General features: G+C 41.0%; 1 protein-coding gene across 6 annotated transcripts in view; it reads right to left on the bottom strand.

Moving 5' to 3' along the window:
* The window catches only part of MYB (MYB proto-oncogene, transcription factor), a 28,107-nt gene extending 5,664 nt beyond the window's left edge, over positions 1-22,443 (bottom strand). The window contains exons 1-15 of one of the 6 annotated variants that reach the window (XM_090039746.1): positions 21,883-22,443; positions 17,421-17,538; positions 15,885-15,956; positions 14,927-15,019; positions 14,278-14,498; positions 12,374-12,608; positions 11,500-11,580; positions 11,036-11,140; positions 9,493-9,741; positions 8,098-8,460; positions 6,497-6,639; positions 5,965-6,079; positions 5,753-5,878; positions 5,331-5,441; positions 4,652-4,759 (exon numbers count right to left, since the gene is read on the bottom strand). In XM_090039746.1, the coding sequence (XP_089895872.1) occupies positions 4,652-4,759; positions 5,331-5,441; positions 5,753-5,878; positions 5,965-6,079; positions 6,497-6,639; positions 8,098-8,460; positions 9,493-9,741; positions 11,036-11,140; positions 11,500-11,580; positions 12,374-12,608; positions 14,278-14,498; positions 14,927-15,019; positions 15,885-15,956; positions 17,421-17,538; positions 21,883-22,109 (2,367 nt within the window). In that variant the 5' untranslated portion in view covers positions 22,110-22,443. Of the gene's footprint in view, positions 1-4,651; positions 4,760-5,330; positions 5,442-5,752; positions 5,879-5,964; positions 6,080-6,496; positions 6,640-8,097; positions 8,461-9,492; positions 9,742-11,035; positions 11,141-11,499; positions 11,581-12,373; positions 12,609-14,277; positions 14,499-14,926; positions 15,020-15,884; positions 15,957-17,420; positions 17,539-19,553; positions 20,580-21,882 lie in introns of those variants that run through there. The other 5 variants (XM_090039755.1, XM_090039791.1, XM_090039763.1 and 2 more) reach the window with 5 other exon arrangements.
* Positions 22,444-26,707: the final 4,264 nt, after the last annotated feature.

The following is a 26,707-nucleotide window of genomic DNA, read 5'->3' as shown; positions in this document are numbered from 1 at the left end:
ACCTTCCTTATCACTTAAAAGAGTTACTTATGTTAACCTACACTGATTCTGTATAGCTGAGGTACACTACATGGCAGGAAAATGTGGGTAAAAGCAGAAATGCAGAGTTCTTTTTCTAAATTTTAACACCACAATGAATACCCCAACTGAATATATTCCAATACGTATCATTTGTAAGTTTATGGCTTCCTATTTCATAAGGCCTTTAAACCAAGGCCAGCACTTTCACCAGCTTCTTATCAGTTGCAAGGTAATAAAGATTAATGCAGAAGTCAAGTTACTGTAAACCAATTCTATTTCATTTGCTTATGGAAGAATCATAATAATGTATTTATTTGCCTATGCAGCAATAATAAAACAGCACTAAGCCTCTTCATTCTACTGGCTCTTACCAGGACACTGAGAAATTCTCTCCCTCACCTGGTTTTCTTCCAGGTGTTCGGAAAATATAGCCCACTCCTGTATACTAAGACAAAATAAAATGACAAGGCTCCTAAACTTTTATTATTATATTGATGATATCAGTGCTAGAAACTACACTAGGACCCAATTCTGAAGCCCTTACTCAGAAACATTCATTTTAAAACCAATGTTAAGAACAAATGAACTGATCTTGAAGGGTGATGAATGCTTGCAACTCCTACTGATTGGATGACTGGCACTCGCCAGGGTGTGTCCGTGAGGAAAGACTTAGATATTTTTATCCCTGCAGCTGACAGTCTTTCAGTTCAGGATGTGAACAGAATGCCGCAGTTTGCTGACCCTCCTGCAGTCACCTGCCTATGCCCTTCTTACGTCTGTCCCTACATGCTGCATGAGAGCAAACACGGCTGCCCAGGACATTGTCATTTCTGATGTATTGTGTTCTGTTGCCTTGAGAGACAAATCAAGAGACTGATTGCCCCCCCACTTTTGACCACATTTTTTCTTCTCTAGGGTGTGCAAAGCACAGGTCCTGTGCATTAGTCACAAAATGAAGGGAGGCAGTTACACAGCTGAAGAAAAACAGCATGGCAACTTCTCCCTACCTCCACACATTTTTCAGTCCCACTGGAGTAAGGATTTTCTTTCCTGCCCTCACTTTGGAAGGCCTAGGATCCTATTCCCCAAGGAAGCCATGAGAAAAGCCAGTAAAAGAAGCAGGCTCCTTGCAGACCTCTGCTGCAGGCAGTCCATGCTGCCTCAAAGGAGCAGATTTTGCTCTCTAACTGCAAAATAAATGTCTCAAAATGAAAAAGGGGAAAATTAAAGGTTGATGCAAAATCCAATGGCTCATAGGATAGGTTAACAAGTGAGCAGAATGAAAGCAAAAAATGTGTTTTTTAACTTAAACTCATTCTTTAAAGAAGATTAAGATTGTGACACAAGCCATTGAAAGTCAGGAAATTCAAACTGACGGGTGTCAGTCTGTGGTTAAAAAGAGGAAAGTGATGGGAGCTAAAGGCTTAAGAATGTGCTTTTTAACTTGCAGAGCTTGTATAGTTTGTAGTTTCCTTTTGTTATTTCTAAACACAGAACATATAAAAAGAAGTGTTTTTAAAAAAGGCTGCCATAACTTAGTGTGAGGGTAGGCAGGACTGGGAGGGTAATGTATGAATTAGCTAATTTGCTCTCCCTGGTATTGTATATGGTGTAACTATGCGTGTATTCTGTCATTTACTCAAAAGACTAGTAAGATGTATGACTATAACTGCTTTTTTGAAAGCATAACATTACATATGAAAGGCCAGATTCCATGGCCTTTATTTCAGGTAGTTATGCTCTACACAGGCAAATTCCCAGGGAGATAAATCATTTTGCCTGGCTAAGGTTTTCCCGATTCATCCCGAAGTGTTAGTCCCTGAAGTCTTGTCCCTGCCATTCTTCACCAGGCAACACTCCCTCTGCAGTCAAATGAAGCACTGTTTGAAAAGACAACAGTGAAAAGACTCTGGCAAGTGTTTGGGCTCCATAAAGAGGAGTGAAAGGTACCCCAAGGCAGAGGCACAGGGTTGGCAAGAGCCCCTTCTGTACCTTCTTCTCCAGAGCATAAGCAGTGGGGGGGAGGGGCACAAGTCTCCTGAGATTTCTGTGCTGATAGTAGGGTGCGGGGCTGCAGCCCAGCCAGAGTCATAGTCCGACAGCAGTGGGGGCAGTGGCAGCAGCACAGAGTTGTTCCCCCACACTTGCCCCCACACCGTCAACACTTACTCATAGTCTATGCTCCAGAGTACCCAGGTCCACAGACCCTTCACGCTGGTTATGCAGGGCAGAGAGCCCCTTCTTTGGTCTCCCCCCAAGCTATTCTTCTGCACTAGACTCTGTTGACTTGGCACAAGCTGTTTCTGAAGCATGCTGTGGATGCTCAGCTGGCAGAATCCCACCCCACCTTACCTGAAGATTAGTTTGTGGTGGTGGTCATGGTGGGAGGGTGTTATGCTGTCCCCCCACACCAGTGCTGAATTGCACCCTTTAGAATATGGTCTGTATTATTTATAGAAGCAGCAGAAATTATAATTAGTTCTAAAACATTTTTTATCTCAGCAGAAAATACCTTATGGAGTTGCTCTTAATATTCCTTACTTTACAGAGCTGTAGCTTTCTTCTTTAGAGTTTACTAACTCAGCAGTACAGAAAGTGACTAGACTATTTCATGAGATAATTGCTAACCAAAATGTCATTTTTTCTAAAGCAACTATAATGTGAATTATGAAAATGCTGAGAAAAAAGTTGTGTGCTGGTAAAGCTTGCTGCTTGCATAAATATAAAATGAGAAAAACTTTTTTTTTAATCTGATTTTTAAAATGTACTCCTGGACTAAAACTCTGTGCCCATGGCATTTTTAGTCTTAGTGAATGAAAATTACCTTGGACTGATTTAGAACTTACGCCTCCTTTCCCCCACCACACCACATTCACATCCACATGGCTTTAAAGACTGGTGATGATAAGGCACCTTGTAATCCTTTCTTGAACTCAAGTCAGTGGGAATTTTGCCTCAATAAGAAGCATTGGATCAAACCCAAAATATTAACAGCATCTAAACAAACACACCTGGATTAAATTTCATCCAGATCAGCTCTATGGGCCAAATCCTGTTCTTATTTAAATAGGTGGATTTGGTTGTTTATGTTTGTGCATAAAGACTTAGGAAGTAAAAATTCTAAACACTTTCTACTGCTTTACAACTGTGAGACATAATCTACTATTATTGCACTGCTATGTCCTATTGCTGCAGATGAAATAAAAACAGTATAGGGAGTAACTGGGAGCAAAATTGGGCCAAATTCAATACAACCTTAGTGTAAATCCACTAAAATCAACTGAGTTATGGGATGACTCTGTTTCCTTGTTCTTTACCTATACCTCATTAATACTAATTTGGACAAACCACTGGTCAATATGTGGTGCTGCAATGCTACCAAATATCATCGCTTCACCTCTGGGAAAACCTAGATGTGCTAATGACAGGTAAGCATTTCAGCCTTTAGAACCCTTCATTAATATTGACATAGTGCCTGATTGGACTGTCTGGTCATCAGTTTGGAGATTAAAACAATTTAACATCTGAACAACTGTTCCAATATGCTGCAGGCCACCCTCCCAATGCTCTGGTGGCTGCAGTAGACTGGGAAAGTCCCTAACCTGCTGCTGCTGCCCACGGCTTTAAATGAGTTGTGTTGTCTGGTGGGGCTTGCTGCCACCTCCTCAACCCGCTGTCAAAGGCCCCATGGAGTGGCTCCCAGCAGCAGGGCCTGTGAGCAGCCTCGGACTCCCTAAGCTGCTCCAGGCAGGCAGCTGTGGCCCCTCTCTCATGGTGGGGTGAAGTAAGGCACATTCTCAAGAATATTTAGGAATATAACTCACTGGTTTCAATGTGAGTTAGGTGCCTAAATACCTCCGAGGATGTGAACTTAAGACATTCTGGAAAAGCTAAAATCTTAAAATTCAATGTATTTTTCCAATGACGCGTAACGGATTTAAGTGGATAACTTCTATGAATGCAAAGTGGTCATCTCTGCATTTGACTAGAGTCCCCTGATAATTTTCTGACTGAATGCTGTTCTATTAAAAATACCTTTTCTTTGAAACTGAAACTTTATGCCGAAAAAAATTTTAAAACATTTTAATAAGGCCAATATATTCCAATTTCAACTTTTTCTGAATATAAATTCCAATTCTGCTGTTATAAAAGAAGTTTTTGTTTTGAAATTTATTCTGTACTACGAAAAATAGATCTTACAAAGCTGTACTGAAGTAAAATATTTGATTTAGAACTTTTTAAATTCTTTGCTTTCAATTTAATTCAGAATGAAAAGGTTTAAAATGGTGGAATTTCTTGTGAAACAGAAATTCCAGTTCCCACAAAGTTCTGCTTCTGATATAAAGATATTACTAATATTTGAAATGTAGAAACTGAGGCAGTTTTTGAGATCTTAATGTACTGCTTTTTAAAGGATGCTTCCAGATCATAAATCCAGGGCAGATTTTGCTGAATAAATAATCTATATTGCTATTAATACAAATCCAAGGGTAGACTGGTTAATTACCACAGTACTCCCTTCTGTGGATTTTCTTTCTTTTGGATTGTAAATACTAATAATACTTGCATTATTCTGTAGGGAACTGTTCAGCCTGTGTATAAAAACTATTTAAAATCAAAGAGCAATTACCTGCAATGGATTACCCAATGGCCTATTTCTAGGTACTGCAAACTGTCTGTGAAGGCTGCTGTCCTCTTCTGACACTGGCATCTTTAAAATGGAACTAGTAAGAAGATTCTGCACCAAAAAAAGAAAGGGAATATTTAGGGAGTTTTCATAGCATAAACATATTTTCAAGAGAGACTCAACCCAACTACCCTACTGGATACTCCAAGGGATTGGAACATAGGAAGTCTGGAAGCAAGGTTAGTCCCTCTAGTACAGACCACTATTATACAATGCAGAAAACAACTTAAGCAAATGTTTTGCTTTGGCTTTGCTTGGGCCCAAGGTAGAGACTCTTCCTTTTAAGAATTCCAACTCTGATCTGAGAGACTATTATATGGAGGTTAAGATCTCTCCTAAATATATGGAAAAGACAATACATAGTTCCAAATGCATGCAACTCTCTCTGCCTTCCACAGGAGTCACAAAGGTCAAGTTAGGAGCATGAATTAGGAATCTAATAAGGGTCTTTGCCCTTACAGTATCTTTTTCTTGTCTCTAAAGTACATAAACACAGGATACCACACACATAATGGAATAAATGCTCTCTCCTGAAAATGTTCAAAAATTCTTTCTCTTGTATTTGAGAACATGTAAGGATGAAACAAAAAGAGGGTTCTATGGTTTGAACCCTTATATGTACCGGAACATCCTCCATGGCAGATGTATGTGTGAAGAGCTGAGCATTCAGGTTTTCCCCTTCCCAGTGATTTGAGCAAAAGAAGCTTCCAGTTTTATCTGTTGGCGACTCTACCTGGAAGTATCAAAGGATATGTGTTAAAGACTTCATTATATATTAATGTAATGAGACCTCCTCAAAACACTGGAGATCCAAATCATTCCATGTAGCTTGGTTTCCACTGGGTTCTTCTATGTTTTCACAAACACTGAAAAAATCAGTTTAATGGGAAAGGAACTGGACAGTAACAGCAAGCTCTTTACTAAAGCTGGACTCAAGTGGGAAAAAAAAAAAGAGATGTAGCTCATGGACTGAAAGAAATTGCTATAAATTTCACAGCAAACACCATGGACTTAGATTGCCTCTGTATAACTTCTGTATCTCACCTCTTGTTTTATCTTCTTAAGCAGAGGGGGTCCATTTTCATGTAGGCCAGACACAATTCCAGATTCATCAGACTCCTGTTTGATAACATCTTGCAAGTCTTCTACAAGGTGAGTTGGTGTTTGAGGCTAAGGAAGAAACAGGTATAGGTTAAGCCCTAGGCAAGCCCCTTGCACTAATACCAAAGCAACTTTTATCTCCATTGCCTTCTTACCAGCATCTTTAAAGGCCCATATTTCATTTCTTGAGCTGCAAGTGCATTTTTGAATGGAGTAGGTGTTCTTGGAGAGCTCTCCAGTATTGACCTTTTGATGGCTGGAGTTCTGAAACTATAAAAAGAGGGAGAGAAAAACATTTCCATTGATTCTGTTTGAAAACCATTTTTAACATGAAAATTCTGCGTATTGTCAAAAAATTGACATTCATTAAATATTATACTGCAATGATATTCTGAGTTCACATTCAGCTATCTTACTTTTCTGGAGGAAGCACCTGTTCTAATAGTCTAATGTGGAACAACACTAAATTAAAAAAACTGGTGGATGCATCTATATGATTGTTCCCTACTAAGAAACTTGACACTGAAAAAGATCAGTACTTTCTGAACTAAAGAAAATCTGAATACATTAGCAAACAGGACAGCAACAGACATGAGAATATTCAGCATTTCATTCTGGCGTGGACTAACCTGAAAAAAAAATCCCTGTGTTCTGAAAATTCAATGTCAAGATTAAAAAAGGACTTACAGATTATTTTCTTTCTGAGTTTTAAAAGCCTGGTCTCTGTGAAGTGGTGTTGTAACAGTCAGCTTATGACCACAAACTGGAGTGGAAGTTAATGTAGGATTGTCCAGGTCCAAGTTTTCATGATTGGTTGAGGTGTTTAAGAACTGCAGGTGTGACAAAACAAAAGCAATATAAACACCAAGATGAAGAAATTGATTTCTAAGCCTGAACTAAATTGATTTTTATTTGCTGAACTAAATAAGGCTGGGGGAGAGGAGGAATCTTTTTAGGTATTAACCCCCCCCAAAATTCTCAAGCACTATAATATACTTGTATATCTGGAGTGTCTGATTATGTGGTAAAAGTATTATCTCCCTAGAAGTTTTATTAGAGAATTATGAATTAAAAAAGGAAAAGGTTCAGCATTTCATGTGCTGGAACTATAAGCCAAATTACTTTCCATTCCAAAAAAAGCTTTTTCTACCCTTTATAAAGCCAAGTGCTAAAAGCCTCACTTTATTTTTTAATCAAATTAATTGTAGTTTTCTTTAATAGAAGTTTGCCTAAGCAAGGACAGAAGCCTAACAAGTAAAGGCTTCAGGAGCTGGCTAAAAAAAATGGTGGGTAAATTTGTCAAAGTTTTAAATAAGACAATGAGGCATACATTTAATTTAATAAACTGAGGAAACTGAGCTCCTTCATCATCATCATCTCTGTGAAAACAGAGGGACTTAATGACCTAATATGCCATTTTTATCTCTAATTCTATTATTTTATTTATGAATTTGGAGGTGTCATCTCTTCTGTTAGAGATTTGTCCAAATATGTCTTACTTGTAGAAGATTAAAAATATACATAGGCAAAAATATAGCATAACAAAATATGTCTTTACTTCAGTAAATAAGTTATGCTCAAATAGAGTTAATTAAAAATGTATCAGGGTACCTTTAAACACATAAAATGTCTTTTCTAACCCTTCATGAAAAATTGCCTTTTTGACAGTAAGGACCATCAAATAGCCAAACCAAACTATAACAAAAGCAATCCGCAAACCAAAAACAAAGCGTAGCTAATGTTACAGCTGTGAGACAAAGCAACAAATGACAGGAAATTCAAAGTGGAGACCAAGATGATTTCAATGTGCATATTTTCTTTTCATCCTTGTCCTACCCACTGTAGTGCCTTGAGTTAAGAATGAAGCTACCATTTGAATTTTCTGTTTGTTGTTAGTTTGTTTCACAATCTGAGTTTTATTTAAATACAATTTGGAATTTTCTGGGTCAGTGAATCATACTGTAAGTGGACAGAGATGGAAAGTATTACAATGAACAGATATGTTAAACTCTGGTAGGTATTAAAAGCAAGAGCAAAGCACGCAGTCATCTTCCCCTACAAAACCACGAAGAATTAAAGAAACAATAGAGAAAAAGAAAATCAACAGTTAGCTTGCTGATAATCTAAACTCAGTGGTGAAGACTATCAGCAGTAAGAAGATTCAAACATGGAGTGAAATCAACAAGTGCAACAGTATTTAGTCATTTGTTCCAAAGGATTAGTTTCTAAATTGTTAACTCTGGTGACTTTTGAGAATTAGTAACATCTGTGCAGAAGTCTTGATCTACCTGTGAGGGAGAGAAGGGTAGACTTTTGACAGGGGAGCGCTTAGGTGTTGAACTGCTGACGTCAGCAAGTATGAAGGAGCTACTGTGGCCACTGGCTAAGTGGCTGGAATGCCCTCTCTTTTTGCGAAGAATGACCAGCGGAGTTGTGCTGCATTTTGAGGCAGATAAGGGCTTTGGTGAGTCAAGAGAGTCTTGACTCAATAAGAATTTGCTCAAGTTTGTGCTAGAGTGTCCTTCAGGTCTACACGCAATGGCCTCTCTTTGCTGAAGCTGTGCGACTTTGCCTGAGGGAGTTTTGCTAGGCGAAGTGTCTGCTTCTTCAAAGAATTCAAAACTGCTGAGATCACCCCATGATGAAGGATCCTGAAACAGTGTGGGAGGCACGGAACTATAAGACAGAGTATAGTGCCACCTCATGAAAATAAAGCACTATGATATGCCAGTAACCAAAGAAAAAAATGCTGTCCTTCCCAATAATTCAATTTGACCCTGTTTATTTGAGTAATATTACAAACAACTTAGTCATATTTTAATATATATATTGAATATATCAAGCTGTATATTATCCTAGAGTTGCTGGAAACTGAATTCCTGCAACTAGCAATGACTCAAGTGATGAGCTGCCAATATTATGTACATTGGTATGAAGACAACGCCTTTTGTTACGGAAAAATGTGTTCACCAAGCTAAGTTTAACTTTATTCTAAGCACCATGGTTGCTAAGTAAATGGTGAATGGGATGTAGTTGAATGGCTTAAGCTGTGCACCCTAGTTGCTATAAATCAAAATGATACCAACACACTTATTTCAGTGCAACACCTCTGTTTCAGCTGACAATACCAGATTACAGTGCACAAAGGCCAGTGTTAAGTGCAGTAAGCCTTTCACTGTTAAATTAAGATTACCAGTTCTTCAAACAAGCCATACGAGCTCCTTAAGCTTTGAGAAGAGGCAACTATGGACGCTACACCTCGCAGTGAGGAAGAATACCAGAAAAGCATACAGAAGCGTGCATAGCAACACATAGAACTACAGCCTTCTGACTCTTCAGTCTGGAATAAATATCATTTATACAATTAACCTGGTTGTCTTATCTCTGATTTTATTCTAAGAGGCAACACATGATATTTAGAGACTGTTTCAAACTGTTTTATTGTGCAGTTTGCTAAAAATTGCACCACCACCCGCACAGAAAGGGGGAAAAAATAAGCCCACATGTAAGAAATTAAACTGTGCCTTGCAGCTTGATATCTAGGCAACCATATGTTGGTATTTTAAAACCAAATTTCAGATCTTGCAATCATGTTATTCAGAAAACACAACTAAATACAGGAGCTCTGTTAATATTTCTCCCTGAACAGATACCAGTTTACCTGAGATGGCAATTCTACTTACGGAGTCTACAAACTGAAGTGCTTCTGCAAATTCTAAGATATTCTTAACATTATCCAGGATGTTGCTCTGGTGAACGATCATGCACCTTGCACTTTCTTCAGGTAAGCAACCATGATCCACTGGTGGAGATGGAGTACAGTGGTGATGTTCCCCCAAACAGGAAACAGGTGCATTGTCACCACTAGTTCTGGTATTGTCAGCAATTGTGGTGCTGTGCCAGCCTGGGTAGTTTGATGTGTGGTTCTGTGTCTAAGGGAAGAAGAAAAAAAAAAAAGAAAAGGAGGGGTGGGGGGGAAAAGGCAGAAGGAACTTAGCAATGAAATTGCACAAGGTGTCAGATGCCGCTGGAGGAAAGATAAAAGTAATTGCATCATCTAAAAACTTAGGCCTATGAAACAATTGTCAAGATGTTTCCTTTCATCAGCGCAAGACTTTGTTTTAAGTAATATTTATATTTGTTATCTTAAAATGTATTTAGTTCAAGTAACAAGTATTATGAACATGTGTATTGTATTTTCAATTCATTCATATTACATTATTCCAAAAAATCTGTCGTCTGCAAGTATTTTGCTGTGAGAAGCAAGAATCGGCAGGAATTCCCTACTTAACACTCAGCTCTATGAGAGGCTAAAGGGTTTAAGAGTTAGAGTTGCTTTTGTTTGCACATCTCTTTTCTTCTTCTGTCCCTGTCTAACACTACAGCTTACACCAATGCAATGAAGAGGCTGTCAAATCAACGTGGTTAGGAAAGCAGAAGAGCAAATTAACAGAAGTTTCTTTCCAGTGTGATCATGCAACAGAAGAAATTGCAAAACATTAACTAAAGTTAAAAGTGGCCAAACTAACACATCATGCACACAGTTGTTTTATTATTAATTTTAAAATGACTTATAAAAGTATTTGCTGGCTATCACTTATCTTCTAGGATGATTTGAGGTTTTTTTGCTTTGGCTATATTATTATATAGCTGCTCTTCTATTTTACTACCTGTACACAGCAAAATGTGAAAATTCAGTAATAGCCAGCACTGGTTTCATGCATGCAGCTATAAAGGATCTAACATTATTCAAAGAGAAGTAAAACAAATTGTAAACACATGCACTGAGTTTACAAAGTATGCCGTATGCAGCTGAAGTAAGGAATACAGCAGAGAGGAAAATTCTAATGAACAGGCACTACATTTTCAATATATGAACCATTGCACACTGTCAGAAATGCAGAACCTCAGAAATTTAAGGTTTGTTAGCATTTTACTGTGTTTGCTTAAATGGTACCAAGAGCTCGTGGTATTATAAGACAACACAGAGCCCAATCTTGCTTTCATTGGCTTTGCAAAAGTAAAAATACCTGCAAATAAATACCAGAATGTATAAATAAATGTGCAGAACAAATATATATTAAGTATGTGCTATGTTTCATCCTCTTAAAATGGAAATATAGAGCCTTGATTAGTGTCAGAGGTAGAGGGGGAGTAAAAGATAAAAAGACAAGCACTGGGGTAAAGCTGCTATCCCTCCATCCAAGCACACAGTGACAATCTTACTGGTAATGCCTGCTGCCCTTTCAGTTCATTCTCAGTCGACATTAGTAGCAACTCTAATTCCTTTATTCGTTTTTCTTTCTCAGGGTCTTCATCATTATAGTGTCTCTGCAATTAAGAGTTAAGGGAAAAGAAAAGATAAAGGTCTGATTGGATGTTGCAACTAAAATGCTTATGGCTTGCCATCCTGTGGTATAACAGCCAAATTAGCCTCAGAGATGAAACACATCAATTGTGTTTTCCACTGTAAAAATCCCTACTGAATTTCACTGAAGTGGAGAAAATGAAAGCTGTCACACTAGATGTCAGTGAATATGTTCCAATTTACCTCAGAAGCACTGATTATTGATTATTAGCTGTTTTAGAACTCCCTCCCCTTTCCCATTATCTTCATGACTTAAGGATAGAAGTTTATGTTTTAACTTGCACATTAAAGGTTTTTTAAAAATGATTGTTAAATTATCTACCTGAATAGCTGCAGCAGCTGGCTGAGGGACATTGACAATATTTACATGAAGTGCTACTGGATATGGGATCTGGCCAGGGACCTACGCCAAAAAAACCAAAAGACACTCAGAATTATTCATTCTATTACATTTGCTATCCTACAACATCTATTTGGGTTAAGTGGAAGCATCTTACATTGAATATTTACAATTTATGGAGCTAAAACCACTTGTCTAACTTACAAGAAAATCGAGGGGTTTTTAACAATGCAACACTTAAGCATTAAAGAGAAGAAATTCTAAATGTGAAACATGTAGCACATAGGGCAGAACTTAGTTCAAAGACAGGGTTATTACGTTTTTCTAAACTGAAGTGTAAATGTCAAGGACACACTTTCTTGTAATCTAGCATCCCATAATGTAGCTGGGTTTAGGATAGCAATCATCTTCATGTTAGTAATTAGTAATTACTCAACTCTGTAGTAACCCAGAACCAGAACAATCAGTGTGACCCGTGGCAGCTTAACATCTGAAAGGCTGCAGAATAGGGTCCAAAGTAAGCTGCATCTCAACAAGTGCAGCACTCCCCACTGTAAAAAAAGTTACTTACTGTTATTTTTAATGGGTTAGTTTGCTTTAAAAATTAAAATGTTAGGAATGCTGTATCACAAGGATCACTGTAGTATAGTGTCCCACCACAGCACAACACCTGCTTAACTTTAAGTCAATGGACTTCTCATATGCTTGAACTGCCTGAGGGTCTAACACATTTACTGCCTCTCTTTCACCCTCACACCCCCACAAAACTACACCATTTTTTCTCTCCTTATCATTTCACAGACCGATAAATGGATCTTAGATCTACATATTCAACAAAAGGTTTTCAGCAGCTTACATTTTGTGGTTCAGAGATGTGGTAATAGGAATAGTCATTGTTAAGTGGGGGCTGGGTGGCTGCTGAGAGCTGTCCAGAAGGTGGAGTGTGAGTAAAGCCCATTAAGTGATTGCTTTTCTGAAAGTTTGTGGCTACTGAGGACTGATTGGCTTTAGAAGACTCCTGAAGATAACCTTCCTGTTCGACTTTTCTGCGCATCGTAGAATTCCAGTGGTTCTTGATAGCGTTATCAGTTCTACACAGAAATACATGGATATAAAGAGTTGTATAAACAAGACCTTTCAATTCAGATTAAAGTTAATTGACAGAAAACTGCTATTAGTGTAGAACTCAGTTAGTCCTCAATGGATTTCTGTGACAATTTAATGGTCTTCTCTTCCCACCTTCCCTCTGCCTATGGTTAGTAGGCCCAGACTTTTAATAGTCTCAGTGCCAAAATACAGATCATTGCTCTGATTTTCTCATGTGATTGCACCTTACGAAATTTTTATGATGGGAAAGTATGAAAAAAGACAAATAGACCGCTATTCTTCCTAGGGGTTTTAGACCCATTTCTTACCCTTCTATTTTATATCCTACTGTGAGAAAATAACTATTTCAGCTACCCCACATTCCTGTTACAGGAAGCAACAGGCTTGTGGGCAAAACTCCCTTTCTGAGCTACTGTGTGCAGTGAATATGTCACCAAACTTGAAGCATTAAAACTCCAGTGGAATTCGAATGCACTGAATTGCTGCAAAGTGAGTGTAGGAACCAGCTGTGAAAAGGTTAATTCCAAGCTAGCACTCTAATTGGCAGTCTAGGCAATGCTAGTGTTATATCATGTAGTCTTTAAGGAGGAAAGGGGAGTTTAATTTCATTTTCGGAAAAACTGTTCTGAGTATTCAAATAGTGTAGATTAAGTGAAAAACCATCTGAATTGGGTATTATTAAACTTGGGTTGTGTGGTATGTTCAAATACAACTAACCAAAAGCTTTCTTTCCATCATGAAATTCATCATTACTTATATTGTCTGTAGTATAGGCAAGACTGTAAAACTTGCCAAATAACAAACCTAACTGTTGTTCTCTCCATGCAAAAGAGGGTTGATACTTAACAGGGCACAATAACATTACACTAAAAGCCTGAAGAGATTTTACCAACTATTGTTACAATTACAACCTATGATTAATATAGCAAAAAATACTGAAGAAAAAACATGTTGTTTTTACTTTGTGCATTTGGTAGCCCTTTGTTTGGTCACTTACACTGTTGTCCTTGCACAGTAGGGTCCTCAGCACATACAGCACCAGTCCTCAGCACTTACAAATAAGCCCCAATGAAAGCAGTGGGGCTGCTCATCTGCATTGTGAGGCATACGTGCATAAGTGTTATTTGGACTGGAACTACCATCAGTCAGTTCTTTCAACTCCGTACATGGATCATTCACATAGCAAAATTTTGTAGAGGACTCAGGGGCAAAGACTTAAGTATCTTTTCAGTCAATTTAAAAAAAAAAAAGTTGATTTTAAGCCAACTACATCCCCTAACTGAATGTAAATTTAACTTCACTTGGAGAACCTACCCCTGGGCTGTTAAATGAATGGCAGTTTTGCCAATTAAACACAAACCAGACTAAACCTATATTTGGGAAACCCTGGATGATTTAATGTGATTATTATTTTCTTATCCAGTAGTAAATACTTAAAAAAAAAATTATTTTTCTACTCAGACCTACATCCTGGTCTCATTTGGGCCAATGGCAAAAATACATATTGATGTCAGTGGCTCCAGGATTTCTCAGGTTCTGAGAATTTTGGTTTGTAATGTGCAGCTCTGTCAATCTGTTAAAAAGACATGGGAAACATACTCCCCAGACCTCCAGCCTTTTCTTCCCTACTTAAGGGCTACTACATGAAATTACCGTCCAGGCAGCAACTTTGCAATTTCTGCCCATCTGTTTCCCAGCCGCTTGTGTGCTTGGTAAATAATTCTATCTTCCTCTTCCGTCCATGAAGTTTTCTTTACTTCTGGATTCAAATGGTTGTGCCATCTCTCCCTGCACTGTTTTCCAATCCTTCCTTTCAAGTGTTTGGCAATTACAGACCAGCGCTTTGGCCCATATTTCTGCACAAGCTCTATTACCTTCAAAGAAGAAAAAAAAATTATGCATGTTTAGTATTATATAATGAATCAGTGCAATCATTCTGTGATGCTGCAATGTTTTCAGTGAAGTTTCTCAAAACCATTGTGCTAAATCTCCTGTGTCGGCACTGTTTTATATTTTCGTTACATATTTGCTCGAAAAGGAAAAAGCTTTGATACTAACAGGGGCATTTCTAGATTCCATTTAAATTTGCAGCGTTTAAACAATTAACTACTTAAGGTAGGGAAATTTTAAACTGTACCAGGAAACAATAAATTATTGCTAAGTACTACTATTACTGGGACCAGTTTTGCAGTCCTTGCTCATGCACAGTTGCCACAAAAATCATGAGAGTTGTGTCCCATCTAAAACAGCAGTATTGGTCCCATCGTTATATATTACGTGGACTGAAAGAAAAGGTAATTACCCGCTGATCCTCTTCTTTAGTCCATGGCCCTTTAATAAGTTCCGGATTTAGTACCTTCTGCCATCGGTGCTGGCACTGCACATCTGTCCGATTCTGATCATATGTAAAATACACAAATTAAATCATTCATTAAATAAGATGAACTCACTGTGATGTTCTTAAGTACATTTACCCCCACTCTGTTCCTCTAATGTAAAGACTGCTTAGATGCTAAAATTGAAATATTTTGCCCACCGAACTACTGCATAATTTCCTAGTTTCATTGTAATTATACAAACTTTACTATCCAACAGTTGTCATTCAAAAAAGTAACCCTTAGCTATAATGTCTGAACAACAGCAAAGAAATTAATTTTATAAACACCATTTATTGGGTGCGCCTATACATTCATTAATGCACTTTTGCTACTGCGCATTAAATTTAGTACCTCTGTGAGTTATTATAACTGCACATTAAGCTACTCAAATGCTCAGTAGAGACAGCACATGCTTTTTTAGTGATGCTTAATGCACAGTAGCCTAATTTTACTGCACATGAGTGTATTAGCACAGTTTTTGCTGTGACATTCTAATGCACAGTAAAATAGGCTAGTGCACGTTAAAGCACACATGTAGACTCACCCATTATTGCTTAAAGCTAAGCGTGCTAATTCCTCTGTGATGGAACTTTTTTGATTCATTGTTGTACCAATCATATGCTCTGCAACAAATTCCAAAAATGTCTGCTTACATTCCCCCAATCTCACTTTAGATGTGAAGTGGAAAACAAAAAAAAGACAGAGAAGATAAGATTGTCAGTAAAGCCCTCCATAGTATTAAAACTGAATTTCTTAAGTCTCCATTTGTGGAGGTTTTTGTACTTCTCAGGAAAATGTAGTTTTGAATTTCCCTTTCCCTTACTAGAAAGTGTGTGATAAGAAGTTGTCACTACAATTGTAAACAAACCAATGTCCACCTACAGGAAGGAAATTGGCAATAACTTTCCAGTCTTCTGTACCATTCTGCTCCACGAGTTTCTTTAATTTCTCATCCTAGATCATAAAGAAAACAGCATTACTGCTTCAGTCACTTAGTACTATAAAAGTAGTATGTACAGTTAAAAATGCTGAACGTAGCTGGATTTCTATTGATCCACTTCTTTCAATAGTGATAAGTTACTAATATCAAGGGGAATGTCTTCGGCCAGATTACGATTTTTGTCTTGACAAATATCTCTCCAGAATCAGAAGACTTTTTTCTTTATTACTGATAGGTTCCTAAATAGAGATAGAACACGTTTGCTTTGCAGTTCTGAACTATTCAAACGATAATAATTTGCATCTTTCCAGCCAAAGCAATTTAATTGTTATTTTTGTGCTGGAATTCTCAAGGAAGCCTAAGAGGGTGCCAAGCACTCAAATCATATTGGAATTCCGTGGAGTTGGGTGTCTAACTCCATTAGGCATCCTTGAAAATTCTCCTCTTAATTTTTAGATATTTCAGGGCAAGGCAGCTCTAATAATATATTCACAGCATAAGCACTTACAATGAATAGAAAGCAAGGCTTTTTATTTGGTCTTAATGTTAGGTGGACAAAGCCCCATTTACTTCAGTGGAGTTTTGCCCTATTATACCAGCATGGAATTCATTCCTGTATCTTTATTTGTAAGTCCAGTACCAGGGACTGCAATGAGAAGCAGCAGCCCACTGCACACATGGAGAAGGATGAAGATATTGTAACAGCAATATAAGCTTTTGAAAAGCCTTCATGAAGTGACCTGATGTTGTTTATATAACAGTATGAATTGTGGGTACTAAGAAAGTCAAAATATAATTCATATAACAGTATATTTCACACAAGGCTGAAGCAGTGTAAGTGACTGTGGAACATCCACCTGTCAGTGAACTTTATCACTGTAATTCACCAAATGATAAGACCAAAAGCACCACAACTAAATGTTATCAAAACATACTTATCCTTTGTCTTTGAAATCTTTAATGTCTGACTTTTGTGCTTAATAGATTTGCTTCTTCCAGCTTTTAATGATTACAACTTAGAATCACAACCATGTTATTAAAGCACCAACTTAAGATGGCCCATTTGTTTGGAGTAACTGGGCTGCAGAAGTCTGTCCCACATAGTTCTCTGCTGCTGTAAGACACTGAATGGACGTCATTTCTCTCTTAGCAACCATTTGCAAACAAAACGTGCCAGCAGTAACAATCAAACATTGCTACAGGTAACTTCAAAACTCCTTTGCCCACCTGCCTCATGCAGCAGTTTGAACACCTGTACTGCAGGTTTTGTTGGAGTCAAAAGACATCCATTTAGACATTTTATTACAAAAAGAAAAACAGAGAGAACCTCAAAGTTGCTGGTGTATCAAATTCTGCTCCCATACATAGATGGAGTGCCACTAAAGTCAGTGTGTAATGATGAAGTATGCATCTGAGAGATAAATTCAGCCCATTCCCTCTCTCTTTAATGAAAAAGTAGTAAGTGAATCTATATTTACCTCCTCCCGTGTCCATCTGGTTTTTCCTAAATGACGTTTTCCAGTCTTGGGAAGCAAGCCATCATAGTCATGATCAAACATTTCAACATCTTCTTCATCATCATCGCTACTATATATGCTAGAGAAAAAAACAGGAGGAGACACAGAGTGTAACATGAGGGCTTGAACTACTTAATTACAAAAAATATGAAAAACACAATAATCTTTACAAAGGTTAAAGAGATAAAAGTTTGAAAACTTGCACAACAAGATTTTGTTCTGCATTCTGTTGTTCTTCTATTCTGAACTGGTTCTGCTGTTTTCGGTATCCAAAGATACAAGCAAAAGGCTGGCAACCTTCTTATTACTGTACATGTTTAGACCTGCTCGCACTGTTAGATCAGTGGCAAATTACACACTTGGCAGCCGTTCAACCAATGAAAGTTTCAAATTAAAATACAATGTTTGGGACAATAAAGAGAACAAGAGGCTGAGTCCTTTACACAAGTGCATGCTCAAAACCTTTTAACTTGTGCCATACATTTTGAATAACGCTTAATGCTTTCACACATTTGATATAGTAATTGGGTATGTTCCAAATAATACCTTGTATATTTAATTAAAAGCCCATAAAAATAGCAAAACTACTCAAAATTATAGTTAGTAATAATTTAGGTGTTAGAAGACCAAACATATCAAAGGACATAAGTTTTCAAAACAAATTCTAAATTTTATAATACATTTTGTAATAAACTATAACATAAAATATGCTTACATTTCATGTTCACATACAGACAAAGCCGAAGACACGTATAAGATCTCCATAATAACCAACAGAAGAAGCAATCGCCCTTTTACTATTTTGCTAAACCTTACTGCATTTATAAATACCTCATAGTATTATAAATACCTCGTACTACTTCTGAAATACTCCAATACTCACCTAATTCATGACTAAGGGATTTCCCCAGAGGCTATCTAAGGGTGACAAGGAATCTACCACTGTTTTCACAAACAGTACTCTATCCAGCTAACTAAATTTAAAACTGAGTATTTTGCAACAGGAGTTGTCTTTCTGTTGGGTAATATTTTATTTCCAACGTTAAGATATAAACATCACTTTTGAAACTTTGACAAAGAGACAACATGTGCAGGGTTAGAAAAAAGACAATGCAGTGGTCTGTGACTAATGATGGTGATATATGAGCAAATTGTTTAAAAATTTTTTTTTTGATCAACATACAAGGATCAGGTACCCTTTCTACTGTTAACCTCGATTTTCAAGTGTCCTTTTTTCTTGCATTAAACTGAAGTTCAGTATATGAGTTTGCAGCCAAGATGCATGAAAGTATATTAAGTTAAAATGACATTAAGCCCTCAGCCCTGTCTTTTGGCATATGTTGCATATCAAGGAAAATCTGCTGTAAGAGGTGTATCAGATTCCACAGCAGTATGTAGGGCCTGTCTGAGAGCAAGCCCTAAGAGGGTGACTGACCAAACAAGTCCACTAACCCCAGGCTTAATTCACTACTGAGCCTCTAGGTATGATGGCAAAGTCCAACTCTACAGTGCACTGTATTTTGAGAGTTGTGGAACACTTGGACATAAACAGTGAACAAAGGTCTGATCCTGCAGCCCCAGAGAATGGTCCTTATTCACAGGACCAGTCAATCTCACAGGCTTCACTGGGACCTCTGGCTGCAGTCCAACCGTTCCAAACAGAACAGCGGTATCAGCTCCTTGGCTTTGTTTTTACTTAAAAGAAAGTTGGATTTTCTTCTCAAAGTGACACACGGGGCCAGCTGTTTAACTTGTCTGCTGTCAAAGGAAGTTTTGCAGCTCAATTTCCAAGTATAATTTTGAAAACTGGTTCCACTGAAAATTACACTTACTGACAGTACACCCAGCAGGGCAGAAACTGAGCTAGAAGAGCAATGACATACAGGTGAAATGAGTTGAATGCCCCGCTTGCCCCACAAAGTCCCTCACTCCCTATACAGGGCCTTACTGGGGCCTAGAAATAAGGATTTCACCGCTTATGAGGTGAAATCTGTGGCAGAAGAAGCAGCAGGGCCTAGGAATTGAGGCTGATCCATGGCTAGTCTAGGTTCTAGCTTTATTGAAGCATTTAAAATGATTCCCAGCAGATAATACCTTGCCCCAGGAGCCGGGCTGCTGCAAGAATGAAGAAAGCTTCACCTGACTGCCTGGCGAGTGCCGTTTACATGCTCCACAGCCAGGCTGCACTTTTGTTAAGGAAACCGAATTGTGCAATAAGACAAAAAAAAAAAGTAGGGGGGGAGGGGAGGGAAAGGTTGGAGAGGAAATGACTCGCTGCTGCTGATACTGTGATTGAAGAAACTGGATGCCAGGAGCAGTGCGGAGCCTGCTCGCTAGGACACACCTGGCTGCTAGCACCTTGCTGCACCCCTGCCCAGGGTGCTGTGCTGCCAGCAGGGGGAGGCACCAGCAAGTCCCCATGAGGGGAGCACTGGGATCCCATGCTGGGCATAGGCACCAGCTCCTTCTTCCATCCCCACCCCTGCACTCTGCTGTGCAAGCCTCCCTGCTCTTCCCAAAGATGGGAGGGTGTGTCTCTTTATAGCTGCCGGGAGTGTGTGTATGTGTATGTGGGGCTGGGGGTGTTTGTTTAGGCCTGGGGGAATCTCCGTGTGTATATGCAGTGTGTGTAGAGGCAGCGGGGGACCATGTGTATGTACAGTACGTGTGTGTGTGTAGAGGTGGGGTTGTGTGTGTGTGTGTGTGTATAGGTATAGTGTGTGGGTGTATGTAGGGCTAAGGAGAGTGTGTGTGTATATGTACAGTGTCTGTATGTAGGGCTGGGATGTGCATATGTGCAGTGCTTGTGTGTTTAGGGCTGGGTGTGTGTATGTATGTGCAGCATGTGGGTATGTGTAGGGCTGAGAGTAAAGTGTGTGTATGTGTGTTACAGTGCCTGTGTATAGGGCTGGGGGCTATGTTCAGCGTGTGCATGTGTTTAGGGCTGGGGCAGTGTGTGTGAGCGCATGTAGGGCTGTGTGTGTAGAGCCAGGGTAGTGTGGGGGGGGGGGGGGAGATGTGCATGCGTGTCCTGAGTGCAGGCCAGGCCGGGGTGGGGCGGGGTTTGCTGGTCAAAGAGGGGGATCCCCCAGCCACGTGTCGGCCCGGCGCGCGGAGGTCATTAGCGAACAGCCCCGCAGCGCCGCGCGCCCGCCCCCCCGCGCCCTGTCCCGGCAGCAGCCACGCGGCGCCCGCTCCCTCCAGCATGGCCCGGGCCCCGGCCCGCCCTCCCCTAGCACCCAGCTCCCTTCCTCTGCCCGGGGGGGGGGGGCGCGAGCGAGCTGCTGACAGCTCCTGCCCAGCCACCCCTGCACACACACATGCAGACATACACTTATACACCCCCCCGCATATAAACACACGCATACATGCATATACATGCAGACACACGCACATTTACCCAAGATATACATACACACATTCACACGCATATACATGCAGCGACACACTTATACACACACATGCAAACATATACATGTGCATATACACATGCAGAGACACACTTATACAAGCACATACATTCACACACTTACGTGCAGGGACATATACACATGCATTTACACACATATACACAAGCATATACATGCAGGCACACACACATACGTGCAGAGACACACACATATACACAAGCATATACATGTAGGCACACACACTTATACATACACACACATTTACCCGCATATACATGCAGTGACACACTTATACACACACATGCACTTATACACACACATATGTGTAGACACACACACATACACAAGCATATGCATGCAGGCACACACACATACACAAGCATATGCATGCAGGCACACACATATTCATGCAGAGACACACGTATACACGAGCATATACATGCAGGCACAGGCACTTATACTTATACACACCCCCAAACAAGCACATATACATGTACACACATATACACACACTCCCTCCCCCGCCTCCTGCCGCAGCCGGAGCTGGCCCGGCCCGCCCGGGCTCCACATGTGCAGAGCGACGCGTGCAGCGCTGCACAGACGCGGGGCAGCGCGACCCCCGAGCCAGCGGGGTGGGTGGGTGTGTGTGCGCGCTGGCGGTGCAATAATGCCAGCCCCAGTAAAGGGCTCTCTCTCCGCCCGGCCCCGGCTGTCACCCGCCCCCGCCGTCGGGAATGAATGAGCGGGCAACAGCGCAGCCCCAGCCGGCCCTTCCCTCTGTCCGCGCGGCCGAGCAACAAGTGCCCGCGGGAAGCGCGGAGCAGCTGGAGGCAGCAGCAGCAGCAGCAGTTCCCCGCGCGGGACGCGAGCCCGCCTCGCTGCCTCTCTTGGAAGGGGCCAGAGGCGCAGGGAGCCGCCAGCTCCGCCGGCCGACCTCGGGGGCACCGGGGCTCCTGGCAGCCGGCCCCTCGGAGCCTGCCCACGCCAGGCACACGCGCGCACGCGGAGTTTACCTGTACCTGGGTCTCCGGGCCATCCTGGGACTGGCCCACGGGGGAGGAAGAGGAGGAGAGCGGTGCTGCTGCAGGGCTCGGCTGTCCTCGCTGCTCCCCCCCCCCTCCAAAAAAAAAAAAAAAAAGAGGGGAAAAAGTGCCGTGCCGCGGGGCCGGAGCAGCCGGGAGCGGGAGGAGGAGGGAACAGGTTGCGAGGTGCAGAGCAACTCTGTAAACAGAGATGCCATCAAACAAAGGGCTTTTTTGGACACTCCCCCTCCCGCCAAATCTGGCGCCCCTTGCAATGCGCAGGCGCCTCTTGCGAGGGAGGTTGGTCCAGCCCCTGCCCCTGCCCCCGCCGCTGCTGCCGCCGCGGGGCTGCCTGCACAGCCCGCCCGCTCGTCCCGCGCCAGCCAGCGAGCTGCTCCGGCCCGGCCCGCCCTGGCGCTGCGCCTCCCAGCCCGCGCGGCCGCGGCGGTAGCGGGGGCGGGGGAGGCAGGCACAGGCGCCTTTTGCTCCACACTTCCCCCTCTGCGGGGCCCGTGAGCCCTGTACACACACACACACACACACACTGCATCCCTCCTTCCTTCACTTGTCCCGGTGACTCTTGTACACCCACATATACCCACAGAGTGCGTCCCCTTCCACCCCACATGTTCCAGTGCCTCCTGTACACGCATACACACACACACTGCCTTCCCTCACTTGTCCCAGGGAGTCTTGCACACACACACATCCCCTCCTTCCCTCACGTGTCCCAGTGACTCCTGTACACCCACACACACTGCAGCCCTTTTTTCACTTGCTCCAGTGAGTCCTATTTACACACACTCACACACCCCTCACTTTAGCTGCCCTTCTTTAAGAAGCCTCCCCGCGGGAAGCGTTTCCAACCAGACCTCCCCGGGCTCCTCATGGCTGGAAATGCCCTTCAGCCCCAGGGAGCAGCGAGGGAGAGGGGCCGGGGACAGCGTGGGATGGGTAGGAAGGAGCCCGCGCGCGTGCGTGCGTGCGTGTGTGTGTGTGTGCAAGACTCACTGAGACAAGTGAGGGAAGGGGGGGGGTGCTTCCTAGAGGCGGAGGGGATACGAGCCGCGCAGAGGGGCGCCCGCCTGCCCTGTGCACTGGTGCTTGTACAGGGGCAGTCCCGAGGCGGCTCGGTGGGGGGTGCCCGCGGCTGTGCTCTGTGTGTGCATGTGTTTCATTCAATGAGAGGAGGAAACACTCACAGCCCGCCCCCCCTCCCCCAAAGCGCACCTGTTTGGTGGCTCCTTTTATTCGCTCCGTTTCATATCCCAAGAAGTAGTCCCCCCCTTTCCCCTTCCGCTCAAAACAGCCCTGAGCGAGCGAAGCCCAACGCCCCGCCAAGGGCCGGGGGCACCGGGGCTGCGGCGGCAGTGCGGGGCTGGGAGGCAGCCTGATTCTCAGTGCAGTTCCGCTGGGGATTTTTACCATAGTTCCCCTTGCTGCCAGGACTTGAAGGGTGCTGCCGCTTTCGCCGCCTTAGGAGAGATGGTGGGTGTCCGATGAGCTCCAAAGAACACATTTTTTGATACAGGAATGAGTCATAATTTGAAAAATGGCGAAGCATGCAAAGTTCCCAGGCTACTCTGCTGTTCAGAGCTCTGATCCTTGTCACGTTAGAGCTACATTTCTCCTTTCCTCCAAGCCTCAGTTTATGAATGAACTCCCCTCTGCCTTCATTCCGGCAGAGGCAGACAATGGAGCCCAGCGCAGTGATGATCACTTTCAGTTTTGTGGCATCTGAAATGTCAGGTTATTTTCTAAACGACAAGCAGTCCCCCGGATCCAAGTGTTTAGACCTGCGCTTAAAAGTTTATGTACAGGCAAGTCACCAGGAAGGAGGATATTCAGCTTGAACCCACGCCAGAAAAAAAAAAAATTCTGGATGGTGGTGTTCCTCTCCAAATCAAACTGCACTTTCCAAAACTCACTAACTCTGTGGTCTGAGTTCCTAATGCTTTAGTAGGGCTTTTTTTATTTTTATTTTTTCCAGAAACAGAAATATTACTTTTCAGGTGAGGTGTGAATAAAAAAAAAGGGTAATCACTGGTAGCCCTAGCCATTTTGTAGATACTCTCATTGGAGCAGTGTACATGCTCTATACTAGAAATTGCAATGTTTTATGATTTTAGATGGGTCCATTTAATTCTGAATATATTTAAAAGTATCTATAATGACATATAGTACGTGCATCTGAGGGGTCAACCAGAGATATTCTGTAGCCTCTTTAAAAGCCAGAATCCATGGCAGGTGTCATTGGAAACTTACAGTCTCCACTGAGTCACCTTGGGGCAAAAGCACTTTGATATTTTGTACTTCTGTTTGCCATGTGTAAAATGGGTCCAATTTTATACTTCACAAGGTTGTGAGCTCTAATACATGCCCCCATACACACACATGTTTGTACATATATGTGCCTGCGTGCATACATGTGTGTATTTATTTGAAAAATCACAGTAAAATTCTCAGGAAGCAAGGAAAAGATAATAAAGCAGATTTAAACTCTAGAACGTGGAGGATTCATTCCAACTCCTGTCATCCAGCTTGACTCCAGGGGAAGTTATAATAATCATCCAAGAAGAACAAGAAAGACACGTCCTGGGAGTTGCTTTTGGTAAAGAAATCCTTTTAGGAATGAGGGAGGTGAGATGGGGAACAGGAAAGCAGTGATGATTATGTTCACATTCATGAAAGAAAATATCAAAGCCTCATTATTATACACAGTCAACACTGTTGTATGTTATAGGGAGAAAAAACTTTCTGATCTGGAGCAAAGCATCTGTTATTTATGCTGTTGTGTAGTTAGAACTTGGCAGTTCAAGAATCCATACTGCTAGCACTCCACAAGAATCAGACCTACAGCTGGAGAAGTGTGCTGCACTGTTGCTAATGGGGTAATGCTTATTTGTTTCTATTATATTTTTAGAGTCTAACCTAGTGGTCCCCACCCTTTGCAGACCTGGAGCACTGCCCTGCTAGGCTCGAGGTATCCCTCAGAAAATGCCAGTTTTTAATTTTCTCTTTTTAACTATGGCAAAAATAAATGAACATTTTTTCTGTTGCAAAGAACTCAGAAAGATCACAATAGGTCACAACTTTTTTAACACTATGGATCCTTATTTGAAACCTCAGGTTTATCTTGTGAATCAAGTTTGCATGCCTACCAGTGTGCAAACTTGTTGTGCCATACTGTGGAGTGCCACATGGCATGGCACTCCACAGTGTCCTGGTTGAGAATCACTGGTTTAACTCTGTGTCCCTTACACAAAAGGTCAGTGAGTGCTACCCAATTTATGCATGATTTGCAGAAATGGGGCCTAAGATAGGCCTTTAACCAAGATAAATATGAGATAAACATTAGGAACTGAATGGAAATGCTTATGTGAGTAAGAACTAGTCATCATGAATAAGCGCTACATAAGGTGAATAAGAATTGGGGGCCTAGTGAAATGCAATGTGTCTTGCCTATTGGTGGCAACTATATTCTTGTTACATACATGAAATGCCTCATAAAGTGTGTTTTCTGTATGTTCCTTCCTGCTGTTCTGAAAAATGTTTATCCTTTTTGAATATTTCAAGATGCATGAAGGGTGAACTCTAGCTGAAACAAACTCAACACATTCCCACTCTGTTCTGATGTAAGTTTCTTGAATTAAATTAATTGAATTTCATTGAGTGTTAAGTGAGGGGTATCCTGACTTAAATAAGAAGGATGATATTTATGCAAGCTTAATCTGATTTACATTTAGGAACAGACCTTTTTGTTAGGAATCTGAATAAATATACATTTCCTTTCAGACTTACAAATCAACTTGACTGTCTGTAATTACATGCGAGACTGTGAACCATGTCCCCCAAAAAAACTTTCATTTTGTAAAAAGCTAATTTAGAGGTCAATCATCTTCAAAGTCACATGTGTGCAACTCCCACTAAAATCAATGGGATATGCACATGCATATCACAGGGATGACTGCATTTTACTGTTTAAAATAAAATTGTTAAGTAAAATACAACATGCAGAACGTTTTCTTTTCTTGCACATATACAACTCAAGCCAACTCTAAATTTTAGGTGAATTTTATATATTGATGTAGATATGGCTTTTATATCTACATATCTACTGAAGGCACAAAGGAAAAAAAGATTATCTTTTTCTCATTTGAGGTGCTGGACTTGAAAATGTGTTCTGGATGTTTGGTAGCAAAATTTTCGTGTCATCCTCCAACTGTACTAATTAGTAATGCCTCTGCATCTGTCTATATTAATTGCATTAGCTAACAGTAACTATAGAAGGCACAACTACATATTCTAGTGTTCTTTTATTTACTTATGCAAATTATAATGAATAATTAAAAACAAATTATAAATACAGGATAGTGCATAGCAAATTAATAATGTGCTCCTCCCACCACCCCCAAAAAACTCAAAAACTAACAAAACTATGTAAAGAAAATATCAAAACTCATAGTTAATAATTAAATACAGAATATTTGCACAATAGGGCCATCCACAGTATTTCCTGCTGTGACTTACTATTGTGACTTGGGGTTCAGTCTTGCAATCCTTATACTCAGACAAAATGCCAGTTGACTGTAATGGGGATTTATCTTGGAAAAGAAAAATATGATTAGCTTCTGACATTAGGATCCTTTAAGGGCCTGGAGGTTGAATGCCTAACTTACTAAGGGCCCTTTGAAAATCCCAGACCTAATCCTTATTGCTTTTCCTCTTTTTTCTAGGAACTGTGAAGAAACACTGTCAACACAAAGCTACATTTTATAAATAAACACATTTCTTTACCTAACTTACTGATAGTATC

This window comes from Crocodylus siamensis, chromosome 1 (genome assembly GCF_052110815.1).
Source record: "Crocodylus siamensis isolate JL-2025a chromosome 1, ASM5211081v1, whole genome shotgun sequence".
Taxonomy (NCBI): domain Eukaryota; kingdom Metazoa; phylum Chordata; order Crocodylia; family Crocodylidae; genus Crocodylus; species Crocodylus siamensis.
Note: the sequence above shows the minus strand (reverse complement) of the source record. Positions and strands in the feature narration are given on the sequence as shown.